Source organism: Boleophthalmus pectinirostris, unplaced genomic scaffold, assembly GCF_026225935.1.
Source record: "Boleophthalmus pectinirostris isolate CB_2022bp ecotype Guang Dong unplaced genomic scaffold, ASM2622593v1 HiC_scaffold_22, whole genome shotgun sequence".
Lineage (NCBI taxonomy): Eukaryota > Metazoa > Chordata > Actinopteri > Gobiiformes > Gobiidae > Boleophthalmus > Boleophthalmus pectinirostris.
In genome coordinates, this window is record NW_026571190.1 from 24,546,938 (window position 1) to 24,565,400 (window position 18,463).

An 18,463-nucleotide genomic window follows, 5' to 3' on the forward strand; every position below is an offset into this window, starting at 1 on the left:
TTTCATTCTAGCACACACGGTAAAGGTAACCACATTGCCATAACCAAATACTATAAAAAGGGTACAGAAAGCACCTTAAGTGCTACACACCGGACCATCTGATATTAAGTGTTATTAAGTATTATTAAGTGTGTAGTGCAGTTTTGCGCACATTTGTTTACGTTTTACAGAAAGGAAATCTAATACCACACGGATAATTCGCAAGTGGTGTAAAAAACACAATGTTTAAATGTTCACATCATCAATACTGCCAACATAACACTTTTGTCGCTTGAAAATTTACTTCCAGTGAAAAGACCACTGTAAGTAAACCAAAACTTTTACTGAGGTAAGAATACTGTTACTTCTATAAGTAAAAAAAAAATTAATAATAATAAAACTTGAATACTTGAATAAATGAGTACTACCCACCTCTGTACTACATAAACAATTAAACATGAACTAAAGATGCAGCAGAGCCAGAGTTAATCCATAGTTGTTCTGTTTATTATTGTAATAAATTAAAAATTAAATTAAAATGTAACAGAAACCAAATAAAGATGGTCTGTAGTGCTTATGTTATTTACACCAAGGATTCTCTCTCAAATTAATCAAAATGTCCTGCGTTTCAGTGTGAACCAAATCAAAAGGAAAGCTCCAAAAGTCTCTAGAAAACCAGCATTTGTACATATGCAGCGCCGCCATGTGGTCCATGTGGAAACTGCAGTAAAAATGTCTGTACAAGATTTAAGCATCTGGAAAAACTATGGAATTACTAAGAATGAGGAATGATCCAGAGTTTTGGTGCCAAAAAGAATCACAAGGCAGAATGTGCAAATGTCAAAAGAAAAGATTAAAATGACTAGAATTTACAAACAAGTGGATTGGACTAGTTTGGAAAAGTCAAATAATCTTCAAGATTTCAGATCAAAAGGTGCACTGTGTAACTCTCCATTGGCATTTAAATTAAACTTCTTTAATTAGCTTGTTTTCAATTACAGGTGTTGTTATTGCTTAAAATACCTTGAAAAATGATTAACATGCATTTTTAAAAAGTGAGTGAGGCTGCTATGGAGACAGATCAGTCAAGTCAGTTCAATTACAAAATCTCCAAAAGGGAAATTGAAATCTTGAAACGGGCAAAACAATCAATCCAGTGTTACAACCATCTTAAAAAGTACAATTACGCAACTTTTCTGCTGTAATGTTCTCCTGTTTGTCTCCAAAGAGAATAGAATTACTTCATCTGGAATGTTTCACAGTGTCTCCATAGAAATAAGTAGGTAGCGCCAAGTTACAGGTCCGATCTGTGAAGAGATCTCGATCACAGTAAGAATGCATGTTTTACACTCATTTTTGTAGCAACAAATACACCTGTAATACAATACATATAAGGTAGAAAAGTGTAAAGCCACACTGTGCAACATTCTGGGAAAAACAAGAACATCTATGGAGACAAGCAGGAGGTAGAACCTCCATCAGAGAAGTTACACAGGGCAGCTTTAGTCAACTCAAAACTACTAAAATCTAGATACCGTTTTTCAATTCCTTCATTTTAGTTGATGTTGAAGGATTTGTCCACACCAAACACAAACTTAATGGTTCCTGCATTTAAGATTCATGTTGAAAAAACAAAAATGGAATGAAACTGCTATGCTTTGGTCCTATATGTTTTATAAGTGAAATTTCAATGTTAAAACTCAAGCAAAATCTATTAAAATGTGGACAAAGCCTTGGTCCACATCTCAACAAAACTTAATTTTGTAAACTACTCAGACAGCTAAAATCTCAAAGGTTTGGAATAGCATGTGCTCAGTCACTTCAGATAAAAACTCCTTCTTTACATACATAATACTATCAAGAATCAGCTGTACATCAATAAATAGTGCTCCGATACAGTCTACAGTCATAGGGAGGTCTACGGAAGCCCACCAGGGACAAAAACAGCTTCAAAATCAGCAGGAGTCATGACATAATCAGGTTCAGTCGAGAAAGAAATGTGTTTAGGGAAATTTCACAGTTTCACAATTCAAACTAAAAAAATTAAATAAAAAGAGTACAAGGCTGAAGTGCACTGTTTGGTCACTAGATGTTGTCAAAATCATGTCTTCATAGCCAATAAATAAGTGATTATAGGTACAGTATGTAACTGGAGGCGGAACTTCACCTCCATAATCCAAGGAAATTGAAAGTGAAAACCATACTTTGGAACATTCTCCAACAATATTCCCACGGAAACAAGTTGAAGAAGGCCCTCCTCCAGGCTAAATTAGCAACGTTTGTGGAAATGCAAGCCCGCTCACAGCAAGGACTCATGTTTTTCAATTAAAAAAGAAAAAACACACTTTTAGCAAATTTTTCTGGCTAAAAAGTTGCATACTGTGAGTTTAATTGAAAAGATGAGAGACTGGAAGTAGGAGTAGTAAGTAGAGGCTCAATTAACCCAAATGTCAGTGGTTCTATTCCCAATTTCAGTAGCAGTAATAGTAGTAGTAGCACTTGCAGTAGTAGGCAGCTGTGGCTACTTTACCACAACCACAAATGTCATTAAACTTAAATAATGGAAAATATCTAGTTGTAGTTTCAACTACAGTCTGTTGTCTTCTTACAATACCAATCCTAACTTAAGACTTCAGAGACAAAACTTATTCTAAATCAGACTACATAAAGAAACTGTGAAACTCTCCCCAAAATGACAGTTATGAAGTGGCGGAGTAAAGCTGTAAACTTTGGTGGGTCAGACAAATGTGAAGATTGTGTCTGGGTTTGTTCATTTTGTGTTTGATTTAAGCAGATCCAGAAAATGCTTGTCTGCTCCCGAAGTGGATGAGTGAGGAAAAGGGAGGAGGGGAAAAGAGAAGGACGAGGGGGAGGAGGAGGAGAGTATGGTGAAAGACAGGGGTGTAGAGAGGAGTGAGTCAGAGGGAAGGAGAACAGGAAGGGAGGAGGAAGGGAGGAGAGAGAAAGAGGAGCGACAAAAGTGGCAGCTCTAGTTTTTCTTCTTGATGTTGTTGTTGGTCGCAAGTCGTGGTCGCGGCAGAGGGATCAGGTTCATCAGCGGCACACGACTCCGGGCTACCTCCACAATTTTACACAACATCTGAAATTTAAAAAACAAAACAAAACCATTCAAAAGTTTGAAGTTTAAATCAAGTGTGAAAACCTGTCAACAATCATTAAATAATTTGACAGCTGTGGTAGAGAACAAGGACTTTGCAAACTGAGAATGAATAATTTGGGACATGGACATATCAGAAGTATATCTAGACTGAAAATTCAAACAAAAAATTAAAAAAACACACACATCTGAAAAGGTGCATAATGTGCATATGTGCATAATCTCACGAAACCACAGCCGCACAGTCACACGCTCCAGCGGGATGTATGCATGCAGCACTGAATTCTGACTGATGACAGCAAATGCAAGATCTTTCTGATGCAATTGTGTGTGTGCTATAGGTGCCCCAGGAGCACATTGTGCTGATGGCCCTCCCCATTCACTTTTAATGCATTCTAAAAATTACGTGCAATTTTTATGCTTGTGTAGGGCAAAATATGATGCAGTGTGTTAAAACATAAATGATGAAGCTCCATGAGGTTCATCTGCAGCCACATTTAAACTCACCTTTCCAGGAGTCCTCTGAGAGCATAAAAAGAAACATGTAAAGTTAGTTTTTGTTTTAAAGTTTTAGCTATCTAAAAGATACAAATCAGAAGAGCTGTTCTTAAAAAGGTGCACAATGTTTCCACTGATTAGACAGGGGAGACACTTGTGGCCTAAAGTGTACCTGTGGAACTGTAATCACAAAATCAGTTACTGTTTATAAAAGGTGTTTTTGAGCAAATGCCAAGGGAGACCGATAACTTCTCCATGTAGATATGAAATGGTGGACTTTACACCAGAAAAGTTTCATAGTGTAGTTTTAAATAAAACAGTTATATCAGTGGAGGTCAGATTTATCGAACCGTAGTTATATTTAATTTTTAGAATTTTGTTATAACCCTCTTTCTGTTTCTCACCTGCTCCCAGAGGAAGTCTGCCACTCGGTCGATGCCTGCGCCCACATCTCTGAACTTTCCGGAGTACTTCACATATGCCCACACGCACAGAGCCAGCAAGGCGGCGCCCATCACTAGGTTACACAGCGCTGCCACAGAGGACACACCTACAAAGCCCGTCACCATGGAGATCACGTACATGGCCGCCATTAACACGAAGAGCGTGGCGGGCGTGCGTGCGGCATGAAACAGGTTCTTCCCGTCGTTGTGTTTGCAGAAGGCGGAGTACATGTCCTCTAGCTCCGCCTCCAGCTGAGTCTGGTAGCGCCGACAGAACTCATCTCCACCCATTTTCTTCACCGAGCGAAAGTGACGCACGCACACCTCACGAAGGTCGCCATGGTGACGCTCCAGCTCCGACGGCGACAGGTACGGGCGCTCCCCTCCACAGATCTGACACACAGGACCAGAATTATTTGTGTGTGCCCTCCCATCTTAATTTGTGTCAAATGCCCTTCCTGTGTGTATCAGACGCTCACTCATATGTACCTGCTCCATGCTTCTGTTGTAGATCTCTTTGGCTCCTGCTACAGCTGCCAGGTTATTGGCTTCGGCCGTGGCCTATAAAATTCAAACAATTATTGATCAAGCACATTTAAAGAGACATTTCCTGACCTAGTCCTGGGTAGGGTTGTTAAAAGTGCTGTATTAAGAATGATTTTGAGCAGTTACAGTAAAAGCACATATATTAGTTTATACCCCTGAACCACCATGGAACAGACCTGGAGGACAGAGGGATTACACAGCTATAAGACCACATTTTAATATTAAAGAAAGTACTACGATTTAATGTTGAAAATGGCATTCTATTGTCTTTGTTTTTTGTTTTTTTAATCATCGTGGTATTGGAATTGATATTGAGTGTTAAGTCTATTCCCCAGTATCAAAATAAGAGTTTGAAATTTTAGTATCATGGCAACATTATTCCTGGGTCTAACCTGCAGCATGGACTTAGGGTGTGGCAGCTCCTCTCCCTGGTAGATCTTCATGTACGCCTGAAACAAATTAAGGAGAATAAATGAAGTGCAATGGTAAAACTAAGAGCAAGTAAGAAAACAATCCTGATTTCAAGGGCCCGTACCAGATTTATTCCTATGTATGAACAAAATGTATCTTGCCCCAGTAGATATTTTGACCTCAAGAGCTGCTTAAACAATGTAACTCTACTGTGTAATGTCTGCACCTAATTATAAAGCATTTTATTGTCTAATAATCAGTACGTTTGCAGCTAGCATGCTAACTTCACCGTCATAATAAACTCTGGTCTCTGAAAGTTGTGAAAACTGGTGACTAAATAGGATGAATGTGTAAAGTGAAGAAAAACTTTTAACCACTACAAACCGTAATGAATTTTTTCAGGTTCTGATTTTGAGCTTTTTTTTTCCTTAAATTTTTTAAGTATTTATTGAGTCAAGTTATTAAACCTGAATGTATACAGAAAAAGGTACAGTTCAGTTTACAGACCTTAGGTTGGTACTAAAATAGAGACTTTTCTTTAAAACAACACCAATCAAATTAGTCAACCACAGTAGTTCTGAACAAACCCAAACTACAAAGTGTGGACAGTGAGGAGGTCAAACCTTGAAGTAGAGCAGCAGGTCTCTGCAGGTGACCTTCTCTCCTCCAATCTCCTTCTCCACCAGGTTCTCCGGTGACAGCAACAGAGGAACCAGGTTCACAAGCTCAGACTTGAAGTCCTCGTCGATGTCTAGAAGAGGGACAGAACAAGTAATTACAAGTAAGTATAGAGCAGTGGGCATGAATACGGGGTACTTCAAAACAGACATTTTTTTGAACACCCAAGCCTTGAATAAAGAACAATACAAGATAGGGCTGAAAGCAGTATTGAAACTAGGCACTCATTTAAGCAGGTAATCGAGTTTGATTTTAGTATCGTTACTATACATAGTGATTAGCAATAGTCGACCACTGAAGTGCATGCTGGTGTGTGTACAGTCCTAGGTCTGGTCATTTTAAATTGCAATGAGTAGTAGATAATGAAGTTTTGGGTGGAGGTTTTGGTGGAGGTTTTGGAGGAGTCTTACCCCTGAGTCGCCCATCGAAGTGCGGATTGGTGGCCACTCGTAGCCCGGGGTGAGGCAGCAGAAAGCAGCTGATGTTGGAGAAACATGAGTGGATGTGTTTACGGACATTCTGCAGCTCCTCATGCTGGTTCTGCTTCACCTGAACAGTGCAGACAAACCACAAAAAAATAGAGCTGTCGCCGTACAAGAATTTCCCTTGCAGTAACTTTAATTGGCTCTGCACCGCTGTGTGTGGTCCCATAATAATAATTTACTTTGGGGATGTATTTGAAAAGTATCTATATAAAACCACAGCCAAGCCTAAGTGACAGACACATGCATGTGCAGGTATAGTGTAATGTAGTATTTAGGGATGGGCATGATTAATCGATTAATCGATAATTGATCATTAAGAATTTCATCGATTACGTTAATTTTAATCGACAAACCGAATGTAGGTTGCTGTGCGTAGCGTGACCAAACAGGGGTCCGTACATGTAGCTCTCTGCACTCAGAAGGAGCGAGCAGACACAAACAGTCAGTCTGCAACGTACTGAAGCACAAATGCGTATTTAACGATGACTTGTACAAGAAATTCCACGCTTTCTGTTGCGTTCGGGACAAGTGGGAGGCCATGTGCACAGTGTACAAAGCAGGAACATATGTTTCAGTGTCCAGTGGGAAAAAGCTTTGTCAGGTGAGAGTAGCGCAATGTCAATGACGAGTCCCCATCTCCCACCCACCGTACTGTGTCCTGGTTTTGACAAACGCAAATATGGTCACACTAACCTGTATTCGACTAAGTCATGTCTTTTAATCCAACAGAAATTGACCGCATCAGCGCACAAGAGCTGTAGTTTTATCTTCGCTTAGTTTATGCAAATTAGCGATGCGGTTTTAGGTTTTGTTTCTGTGAGACTTGCGCAAAACTGCATTAAACACATTATAATGTAAAACGGATTGATGTGGCTCTAGAGTCGTTACGGTTTATATGTCGTAAAGTTGAATTTATTTATGCAGATTAGTAGTGCAGATAGTAATAATAATGATGATCATTTTAATATAAAAACGTTAATGATTAATCGATAATCAATCGTTAATTCTTCTGACGATCGAATGAAATGGAACTAAAGCTCATGCTCGGTGTTGTTCTCTCTGTGTTTTTAGCTGTTACTGCAACAAAACATTTAATTAAAGAAGCTTATATGTAATATCCTAAATTTATTTTGCTACAGGTCAGGGGATAATCCTACTTTGAAGTGACAAGGTGGACTACTTATTTTTATTAAAACACAGTTAAGGGCATTTTTTAGGATTTAAAATATACTTCCTGGTTGAAAATAATCAGACTAGGGAATTCCATAACTGTTACCTAGCAACTATCTTGTACATTGGGCCAAAACTCCTCTAATACACAAAAATTAGCCAATTATATGACAGATACAACTATAAGAATATTTTTTTACTCAAGTCCTCCAGATCCAATCAGAGTCCAGATAGGGCCCCAGATCCAGCTCCAGGTCCGGCCCCAGATTTGGCCCCAGATCCGGCCCCATATCCAGTCCAGGTTCCACTCACCTGGAGGCGTTTCTCGAGGAAGCTGCGGCCACCCTCCAATCCGTATGGATGCTCGTACGGATAACTCCAGTCTCGGATCAGAAACATAAGACTCTGAAAAACAGACATTGTGTTTGGTTTTTTTTATTTAAATTTTTTTTTGTAAACCTTGATCTATTACTTCATGTGAAATTAGAACACAGGACAGTTTAAATGAGGCTACAAACTAAAGCCGACTTCAAAAGTTGAGCTGTATTTTAGAGGCAATTTGAGCTCATATTATCAAAATGAGTTGAGTGAATATATCTCTATAAAAAAAAACAAATAGACCTTTAATTGGCTTACTCAAGAGTTGTATTTTGTAAGATTCATACATGTTCATACAGTACTTATTTTATATGCTGTTTGATTAATCTGAATCCTCACTACCCAAACCTGCAGCCAATCATTAATCACGGCTAGTGCAGCCTCTGCAGTGATTGAAGTCTGGAGGTTCTGAGTTCACATGAGGCATGGCATGTTCATATACAGAGAATAAGAAAAAGTGTGTCCTCTATCTGCAGCTTAAAACTCTGGGAACTCGGGTTTAAAAAAAAAAAAAAAAAAAAGTAAGCGTGCACTCTACAGTTCCTTTAATATTCTGTTTTGTGGTCTGTACCTGAAATGGCTTCTCATAAACCTCCTCCATGGCCAGGCGCCCATACTCTGTGAAGAGCTTTGAAAAAAAAAAAGATTTGTAGTAGAGTTGGACAATACCAATATCAATATTATTTTAAGCACAATATAATTTTAACAATTTGGCAAAAACAAGATATATCATTATACAGATAAATATTTGTAGAGAGGTCTAAATTACTGGATTAACATTTTCTTTCTTTTTCAACAACAACATTTTAAATAGAGCAAAAACAAAATGGGGAATATTTGATGAGCATCAACTGTGCAAGGAGTCTCCTTGCCTGGTCTAAATATGAACCACTTTGGATCATTACTAACCTGTAGATGTTGTAGATCATCTTCTTGAACATTCTGTGACAGATTATAAACCTGAAACACAAACATTAAAAACATTAGAAGGGGTGTTTCACTTCTATGGGGTATTAATTGGCAACACATAACATTTGGATGACCATGTTAACTTTCATTACTTTAAAAATATTATATTCACAAAAATCAACATATTAACATGTTGAATAAGTTTCACTTTTAACGCTCAATCCCCCTCCCTTTGCGCTCAGAGCCAAGTCACTCCCAAGTCAGAGCTAGAGTTATGTTACATTATGCTAGAGTTAGAGCAGAGCAGAATTATATCTTATATTTCAAATTAACATTGCAATTTAAAATGACCAAATTATTACAATGATGGCGCCATAAATCAAAACTTTATAGCAGACACAAGCACAATGTCTTTTTTAAGTCTTTGTAATAAACAGCGTGGTGTGTGTGTGAGAGGAAGCACACCATGATGGAGCTGGTCATGGTGCTCAGAGCAAACAGGGTGGCACAGTCTTTAATGGTGGACTGACTGTCAAACGCCCCCTGTGTGTCCATCAGGAGAACTGCAACCTGAAACATAAAAGTTACATAAAGTTAAAGGTTCTGTACCTGATTTTTTCTGTCTTAGAAACATGAGAAAAATAAGTAGTCCATTTTAAACCGTTTGCAGTGGTCCAAACTTTCCCACTTTCCTTCTTATTCACTGCAATAAGTTTACCGATATACGGCAGAGCTTTTCACAACTTTCAGAAACCAGAGCACAGTATTGCCATGACAGTAATGCCACTAACTAGTATTTCAACAGTACACAGTGGACTTATTTGGACCTCAGGAGCTGCTTATACAATATATCTATACTGGGGCAAGATTGTGCTCAAATACATGGAAAAATTTGTTTTCGTTTTAGAATGTTCTTGAGCAATTTCAGATCACATAAACTGGTGTAGCCCCACAGACCACACAGGATATGTGAAAATCACATCATATTTTCTAGAGGAAGTGTGTTTTTACCATCATCGAGGTATCGAAATAAATAATGAATGCCAGTATAACCCCCCCGGACTAGTCTGATCTATTCTGGTCTGGTCCCGTCTCAGACCTGTGATCCGTCAGGTTTATCCACGACGAAGACTTCACTCCAGGCTAGGATCCCGGTGGTCTCTCGCTCACAGCCTCCTCTCCATGTGAAGCCGGTCAGGGGCTCATCCTCTCCTCCCAGCCACGAGTCATAGCTGCCCTGAAACAGAACAAGCGCCAAAGAGTTAGCCACACCTACACAGGTACAACCACACCCACTGACACACCTACCCACACAGCCTCAGACACACCCACTGACACAAGCCACAGCTACCCTGAGACAGAACACCTTCAAACAATATTTAAGGAGACATACTGAGCAAAACCTATTTTTCAGAGCTTTTAATCATGTTATACTTTTTTACCCTCTCAAAGTTGCATTTAGAGAGATTTATGAATGTTTGAATCATCTTTATTTCTCTATGGAGACAAGTCAATGACACCAATCAGTGACATCAACAGGCCAAGTTACAAGTCAGATCTGAAGAGGCAATCCCACTCATAGTTAAGGTCATGCCCCAGAAGAATAATATGCTCTGTCACTATTACATTGGTTAGTAAAGTGCAAGCGTGTTGCTGTAGAGTGCAGTTGAACTTTGCCCTGAGATAAAGCTGGTTTTGAAGCTCGCTGAGGCCCTGGTCACACTGAGGTCTTTGTGTTAAAATCCTCTTTAAATTAGTGCACACAGAATGTCCCCCTCGGCTAACGGAAGTTCACAGCTCCATTCACAAAAGCACAATGTCCATGTACATGGGTCAGAGGTACAAACTTTAACAGGCTCAAAATGTCTTTAAAATGACTGCCACCATAGCATTTCTAGGAATGCAAAGTCAAACAGAGCAATTGGACCAGACTCTTGAACTTAGAATGTGGGTGACGTGTCATAGTATGAACTATGAATGTGGTGTGTGAGTGTTGGGCAATGGCGCAAATTTGCAGCCTCACTTCCATTATCTGTTGACACACTGCAAATTGAAGGAGCTAAAGTCATGCACAAATGCTAAATAGCAAGGTGAAAGCAATTTGTTCTGAAATGAACAAGTCTGGTGAAGCTGTATGGTGGGAGCGGGAAAAAAATGTTTATGAATGCATGCTCCGCCCCCTCACCTGTTTCTGGCTGTACATGTAGCGTAGCATAAAGTCCAACAGGAAGGACTTTCCCTTTCTGAAGGCTCCAGCCACAGACACCACCACCACACTCATGTCCTGCACGGGCTCCCGTAGCAGAAGCCTCTCCAGTGCGTCCTCCTGGAGAGAGAAGGAATGCTCGTCTTCATCTGCCACCACTAGCTGCACGGGACAGCCCCCCTGTGGCTCTGCACCTGTGGGGAGCATCTGCAACGGCGAGGGGCTGCGATCACCTGGAGGAGAGCCAGAGGAGCAAAGGTCACACGTGAGAAAGGCAGAAAAAAGAAAGATCCCTATGTTCAACAGTCCTAGCCACTCCCACTCCCCTAGAGTAAGTCTCTTTAATGAAGGAACAACATTATAACATAGTAGAAAAGCTTAAAAAAACTCACTCACTCAGAGCATTACACAGACAGACCAATAGGAGGAGTGGGTGGTGAAAGTGGCCAAGCTGCATTAAACAGAAAAGCAAGGAATCACGATATGCAGGTTTTACAAAAATAGCAGATCGTCACAAGGATGAGATCATGGTTTGAGTTTTATTACCATATTACCCAGTCCTACATTTTTGAAGAGACTGGCAAAATTCATTTATGATAAACAGCACATCTTAAAGACAAAATTTAGGGAACAAACTTTTGAAACAAGACAACTTTGTAGTACTACCATGTTTTGTTGATACCCCTCCTATCTTATGTTAAATCTCGTGAATAATCAGGTTTAGTCCTGGTTTGATCACATTTAAGAGCTCCTGCTTTCTCCATAAATGCTCAGTCTTTCTTGTCCTCCCTTTTTTGCCTGCAGACATTTTAAACAGTGTCCTTCACTCACTCACTCACAAAAAAATGCAGTTCTTCTTCAGTCTGCTCTGTCCTGGAGGCTATGGAGCAGAGAGGATCATGGGAAATCTCACGGATCACTGCTCTCTGCTCTGAACTGTTTCACTGTGGTGGGTACATCTAGACTCTCACATGTTAAGCACAGAACTGAAAAGGGCTTTAGTTACTGTAAACCATAGCCAACCTATAATACTCACACTGGAGAGAGAATTAGACACTACACTGCAGTTGAAAGGAGGAGTAAAACCTAGCTAAACTAACAATTAAGATGAAAAGCAAAAGTAGACCAGTGAACCAGGAGGAATAACTAGCCTAGAAAAAAAACAAAAATAAAACCAGGGACAAGACCTTAGACCATAAAGCAGGTATAAACCAGTGTGGAACCCAAAATCACATATCTCTGTATTTAGAGGGGTGCAAAAATATTGAAATATTGATATATCATATTGTTTAATGTGATGATACAGTATTGATATTGTGGGCTGTTATATCGATATATATTTTTTGGTATAGTTTACAAAATAATTTTGTAACAGAGCTACAGCTTTGTTGCTTGTTTAGAGGAAGGAAACTTGTTTATGCACACTTCGCACAAGAAGTGGTTTAACAAAGACTTTTAGAATCACAGCCATTATTTAGCCTTTATTTTTTATTGAATCCTATTGAATCAATTTTAAATGTATTGTATTGAATCGTACTGAACTGAAAGCTCAATGTAACGAGATATGTATCGTATCGTGAGCCATGTATTGAGGCATGTATCGTATCGGTAACTTCTTAATGATACACAGCCTTATATGTACTATCTCTATTAGATATTGACTGTGTACTGTAAATCCCAGGCAAAGAATTAATCAAAAAGACAACCTGGGTAAAAGCAATACCAACGCAGTAGTAATTAAGAACTACCTGTTACTTCAGTGATCAATACATTTCACACACATTTCCAAATATAGTGGCCACATTGATATACTAGCAAAAACATTATTCAGACAAATTCTGGACTTAACCCGGGCTGAAGCCTGTCTGGAGAAAGTCAGAACGTAGAACCAGGTCAAGTGTAAAGGGTGGAAGCTGTATTCCCCAAATCATTAACCAAACAGTAGCACTGAAACAGACTAAATCAGAACAAAACTTGCAATAAGTAATAATGTGGATGACAAAGACTAAAACTTGGAAAAGGCAAGCAAATATTAGCACATATTTAGGTCGAGAACATCGCATTTAACCAATCTAAATATTTGTTAAATAGCCGTGTTTACATTCTAAGTGCACCATAAGGATTAACATTTCCACATATTTCAGCATAGCACACGTTTTGTAAGGGTTTATATTTAGAATTAGCTTTAGTACACTCATATTTCTGTATGAGTTCAGCCCAGGTTCAGCCCCGTTTGGACCGATGTTTTAGCGGGATGCAGAAGGACAGATGCTACGATTAATCAGCGGAGAACATAGCATTGGGCGTTTTACTCTCACTTCACACATTTAACACCGATTTCTAAACCAAGAAAAATGTGCAAAATGTGATCCAAGCGTAGCGTTTCTTTAACGCGATATACGATGCCGGAGATACGGGCGCTTACCGTGTTTTAGGACGCTGTTTTGGTGAGTCCGATGCTTCAACCTACTCTCCTCCGCCGCCATCTTGCCCCGCTGCCAACTGCTGTGACGTAACACGCACGCACCACTGTCAGTACGTGCAATGTACTTAATGTATTTGTGAAGCAAAAATAATCTGAGGAGGAGACTGGAACTTTGTCTACATCATTGCTGTGATCTTTGGAGAAACAGAAACCCACAAAAAATCCAGTTCACCTGGAACAACAAAGATCTTTCAAAAAGATCAAGAGTTTGCTTTTGTCTTATGTCTAATGATTTAGTAAACATTGTAGAAGAGACGGAAATAAATCCTTCTATTCTCACAGTTTATCAAATAACTTACTTGAATTTTGTTTTGTTTGTTTTCTTGAATTAAATTTCAGTAATACTACGATAGACTACAATTCAAATCATTGGAAATTTAAAAGCGCACTGTTAGATGACAAGCTTTATAAAGAAAAGGTAGGCTAATTCAAGTAATTAATGAAAACTGGCAAAAAAAACTGCAAAATTTCAATTTTGAATTATTGTTATAGACTGGAGACTATCACTATACTATACGCACTGAGCTTGTGCAGGAGGTTGTGTTACTGACGAGATATAGTCAGCCTCACCTCCATGCACAGTTTGGGCTCCGGAACCCAACTCCTTGAGAGGGGCTGGTCTCTCTATTTCTCTGACGTTGCCTGTGGGGAGCAGTGGCGGGCTGGTGTGGGCTTGCTCATTGCCCCACAGCTCAGCTGCCGTGTGTTGGAGTTCACCCCGGTGAACGAGAGGGTCATGTCCCTGCAGCTTCAGGTCGGGGACAGGTCTCTCACTGTGGTGTCGGCCTACGGGCCGAACAGCAGTGCTGAGTAACCGGCCTTCTTGGAGTCCCTGGGAGGGGTACTAGACAGTACACTGACCGGGGACTCCGTTGTTCTACTGGGGGACTTCAACGCCCATGTGGGCAATGATAGTGACACTTGGAGAAGGGTGATTGGGAGGAATGGCCTCCCTGATCTGAACCCGAGCGATGTTCTATTATTGAATTTCTGTGCTAATTACAGTTTGTCCATAACAAACACCATGTTCGAGCACAAGGGTGTCCATCAGTGCATGTGGCACCAGGACGCCCTAGGCCGGAGGTCGATGATCGACTTTGTCGTCATGTCATCTGACCTCCGGCCACATGTCTTGGACATTCGGGTGAAGAGAGGGGTTGAGCTGTCAACTGATCACCACCTGGTTGTGAGTTGGGTCTGCTGGTGGAGGAGGAAGCCGGAAAGACCTGGCAGGCCCATGCATGTAGTGAGTCAGTTGGGAACGTGTGGCAGAGCCCTCTGTCAGGGGGACTTTCAACTTGCACCTCCAGGAGGGCTTCTCACAGGAGGCTGGGGACATGGAGTCCGAGTGGGCTTCGTTTTCGGCCTCTATCATCGATGCGGCCACTCGGAGCTGTGGTCGTAAGGTCTGTGGTGGCTGTCGTGACAGTAATCCCCGAACCCAGTGGTGGACATCAGAAGTAAGGGATGCCGTCAAGCGGAAGAAGGAATCCTATCGGGCATTGTTGGCTCGTGGAACTTCTGAGGCAGCTGACGGGTACCAGTAGGCCAAGCGTGCTGCAGCCGTGCGGTCACAGAGGCAAAAAACTCGGAGCTGGGAGGAGTTCGAGGAGGCCATGGAGGAGGACTATCGGATGGCATCGAAGAGATTCTGGCAAACCGTCTGGCACCTCAGGAGGGGGAAGCAGTGCTTCACCAACACTGTTTACAGTGTGGGAGGAGAGCTGTTGACCTCGACTGGACATGTTGTCAGGCGGTGGAAGGAATACTTTGAGGATCTCCTCAATCACACCGTCACGTCTTCCGAGGAGGAAGCCGAGGCTGGGGACTCGGAGGTGGACTCGTCTATCACCTTGGCTGAAGTCACTGAGGTGGTTGGAAAGCTCCTTGGTGGCAAGGCTCGGGGGGTGGATGAGATCTGTCCTGAGTATTTTAAGTTTCTGGATGTTGTGGGGCTGTCTTGGTTGACACGCCTCTTCAACATTGCTTGGTGGTTTGGGACAGTACCTCTGGACTGGCAAACCGAGGTGGTGGTCCCTCTGTATAAGAAGGGGGACTGGAGGGTGTGTTCCAACTACAGGAGAATCACACTCCTCAGTCTCCATGGCAAGGTCTATGTCAGGGTACTGGAGAGGAGAATCCGGCTGATGGTCGAACCTCGGATCCAGGAGGAGCAGTGTGGTTTTCGTCCTGGCCGTGGAACCCTGGACCAGCTTTACACTCTCCATCGGTTGCTCAAGGTTTCATGGGAGTTTGCCGAATCAGTCCACATGTGCTTTGTGGATCTGGAGAAGGCATTCGACCGGGTCCCTCGTGGTGTCCTGCGGGGGGTGCTCTGGGAGTATGGGGTTCAGGGCTCTTTGCTAAGGGCTGTCCGGTCCCTGTATGACTGGAGCAGGAGCTGTGTTCGCATTGCTGGCAGTAAGAAAGTCCTGTTCCCGGTGCATGTTGGACTCCGCCAGGGCTGCCCTTTGTCACCAGTTCTGTTCATTGTATTTATGGACAGAATTTCCAGGCGCAGTCAGGGGTCGGAGGGGGTCCGGTTTGGGGACAACAGGATCTCATCTCTGCTGTTCGCAGATGATGTTGTCCTGGTGACTTCATCAAACCAAGACCTGCAATGTGCACTGGGGCGGTGTGCAGCCAAGTGTGAAGCGGCTGGGGTGAGGATTAGTCCGAGGCCATGGTTCTCAACCGAAAAAAGGTGGCTTGCCCTCTCCAGGTGGGTGGAGAGTTCTTGCATCAAGTGGAGGAGTTCAAGTTTTTTGGGGTCTTGTTCACGAGTGAGGGGAGGACGGAGCGTGAGATTGACAGGTGGATCGGTGCAGCATCTGCAGTGATGTGGTCACTGTATTGGACTGTTTTGGTGAAGAGAGAGCTGAGCCGAAAGGTGAAGCTCTCGATTTATCAGTCAGTCTACGTCCCTACCCTCACCTATGGTCATGAGCTCTGGGTAATGACCGAAAGGAAAAGACTGCGGATACAAGCGGTTGAAATGAGTTTCCTCTGCAGGGTAGCTGGGTGCTTCCTTAGAGAAAGGGTAAGAAGCTCAGTGACATGGGAGGAGCTCGGAGTAGATCCACTGCTCCTCCATGTCGAGAGGAGCCAGTTGAGGTGGCTTGGGCTTCTGTTCCGGATGCCTCCTGGGCGCCTCTCTGTGGGCATGTCCCACCGGGGAAGACCTAGGACACGCTGAAGAGACAATGTCTCTTGGCTGGCCTGGGAACGTCTCGGGGTCCCCCTGGAGGAGTTGCAGGGTGTGTCTGGGGTGAAGGAAGTTTGGGAGTCCTTGCTTAGACTGCTGCCCCCGCGACCCAGCCCCACATAAGCGGAAGAAAATGTAGACGTCTTAACCTACTTCACAGTGATGTCACAGATAGCAAAAAGTATTCGCAGTGGAGGTACCCGGAGATTCAACAGTGTCATAGAACTATAATAATATCTTCTTATTCTTATCTTCTTTATTATAGATTTATAAACGGGGTGAGATATTAACAACTCTTTTGTGGGTCAAACTGGGGTCAGTTCCCCGGGAAGCATAAAGATGCTCTAAAACCGGACCAAAATTATGTCAATCGTTGATTGACAATGACAAAATGACCGTTGAAAGCTACACAAACACAAACCCACTCAGTCCCTCTTTAACATAACATAGCATACCTGGACCTTGCAGCCCACGAGCCAGGAGGCCCAAGGCAGCTACAGATCAACTATCATTGCCACAGAACCTTTTGTGATGTCTGCGAAGGATGACTGCCACTTCTGCCGGGACTGCAGTCCAGGGAGATACAGCTGGATGAAGCGAGACTAGAAGTGGTACTTGAGAATGCTCCCACCTCCAGAGACTCAGGAGCTCTTCTTTAGGGTAGACCACTTGGGGAAATGATCCATCTGGCTGGCCCAGCAAAAGGCAGTTGGGGGTAACTGGATCAGGATCACTAACGTCAGATGGGACATAGACCAATGGTTTGGAATTCAGGATGATCTCCACCTCCATTAAGACCATGTAGAGGACTTCTTCTTGCAGGGGTTGGGCTCCAACTGCAGTGTAGAGTGCAGTGTTGACTGATTGAATCTTCCGCTGCCACACTCCTCTGAAATGAGGAGCTGCTAGAGGATTAAAGTGGAAGTGAATGTTCTGTGGAGCAGGAGCTCAGGACAGGTCCTCTGGAAGCTCCGAACACCTTCCCGGCCTCTCAGAATCCAATAGGAAATCTAGATCTCTGTGAAGACCCTCTCTGGTCCTGGGTGACACAGGTGACTGTCAAAATCCTGGATAAGAAGGCGGGTGACGAATGAGCTGAATCCAAGGCTAAAGGGTGAAGACCGTAGAAGGCAAGATCTTCATCGCGATGAAGATGCCCACCTACCCGGATGACTTCACTCTCATGGTCAAACTGAGGGACAAGTGTTATGAGACGACTGCTGTGGCTGATAGGTTTGCCAGACTTGAGGAGACAATATTCTTCAGGAGAGACATCCTGCTGAACTCTTCTCAGGACAAGGATCTCTGCTTGAAATGTGGTCTTCAGCAGAAGGTGGTCCGTATCTGGTGGCTGCCCCATTTAACTGCAGGATTATAGCTTCCAACAACTGCGTCCAGGTGTCACACTCACTGAAGCCTGGGTTGGCAGAGTTGGCTATGGTAGAAACTCCACAAAAGGTCTCTTCGTGGAGCTCAGCAGGGTCCTGAGACTCTGTGCAGGTACCACTCGGGTCTGAGGGCCACTCATCTTGGGGTAAGAGCAAAAAGGGAGGACAAAGGGAGGACCTTGGCTCCGTCTGTTTGGTTTGCTCAGCTGGAGAAGTTATGTCAGCAACAGAGTTTTGAGCTAAGCCAGGCATGAAGGTAGGTCAGCTCCTGGATCTCCGCTATGTGGGTGCCAACAAAGATTGTGAAGCAACATGACTTGGACCTCAGCCAAGTGAGTACTGTGGTGGAGTCAGACCACAGCATGGTTCTCTTGATGTCCAGGGTGAGCTCATTTCCAAGGAGACTGGAGAGATGTGCTCCAGAAAGAGTGCCAGCTAAGGCCCAGTGTTGGTTCAGAGGTGTCTGCTTTGTACTGAGCAAGCCACAGTTCTGTACTTGTAGATTGGAGGTCTTCAGATATGTTGCCAATCACTTTTGGCTCATTAGTAGCCCACTGGTGAAGG

General features: G+C 42.6%; 1 protein-coding gene across 3 annotated transcripts; it reads right to left on the reverse strand.

Moving 5' to 3' along the window:
- Nucleotides 1-464: 464 nt before the first annotated feature.
- LOC110166157 (atlastin-2-like) lies at nucleotides 465-13,332 on the reverse strand. Of its 3 annotated transcripts, XM_055158234.1 has the most exons (15): nucleotides 13,247-13,319; nucleotides 12,671-12,778; nucleotides 11,218-11,272; nucleotides 10,801-11,054; nucleotides 9,715-9,852; nucleotides 9,081-9,185; nucleotides 8,616-8,666; nucleotides 8,278-8,334; nucleotides 7,641-7,733; nucleotides 6,084-6,222; nucleotides 5,619-5,746; nucleotides 4,977-5,033; nucleotides 4,528-4,599; nucleotides 4,000-4,431; nucleotides 465-3,079 (listed from the first exon to the last, which is right to left on the reverse strand). In XM_055158234.1, exons 4-15 carry the CDS (start codon nucleotides 11,026-11,028, stop codon nucleotides 2,969-2,971), a joined length of 1,611 nt encoding a protein of 536 aa, XP_055014209.1. In that variant the 5' UTR covers nucleotides 11,029-11,054; nucleotides 11,218-11,272; nucleotides 12,671-12,778; nucleotides 13,247-13,319; the 3' UTR covers nucleotides 465-2,968. The 3 variants fall into 3 exon arrangements, with proteins under 3 accessions (XP_055014209.1, XP_055014210.1, XP_020787016.1); XM_055158235.1 differs by lacking the exon at nucleotides 12,671-12,778; XM_020931357.2 differs by lacking the exons at nucleotides 11,218-11,272; nucleotides 12,671-12,778 and having other exon boundaries at nucleotides 13,247-13,332.
- Nucleotides 13,333-18,463: the final 5,131 nt, after the last annotated feature.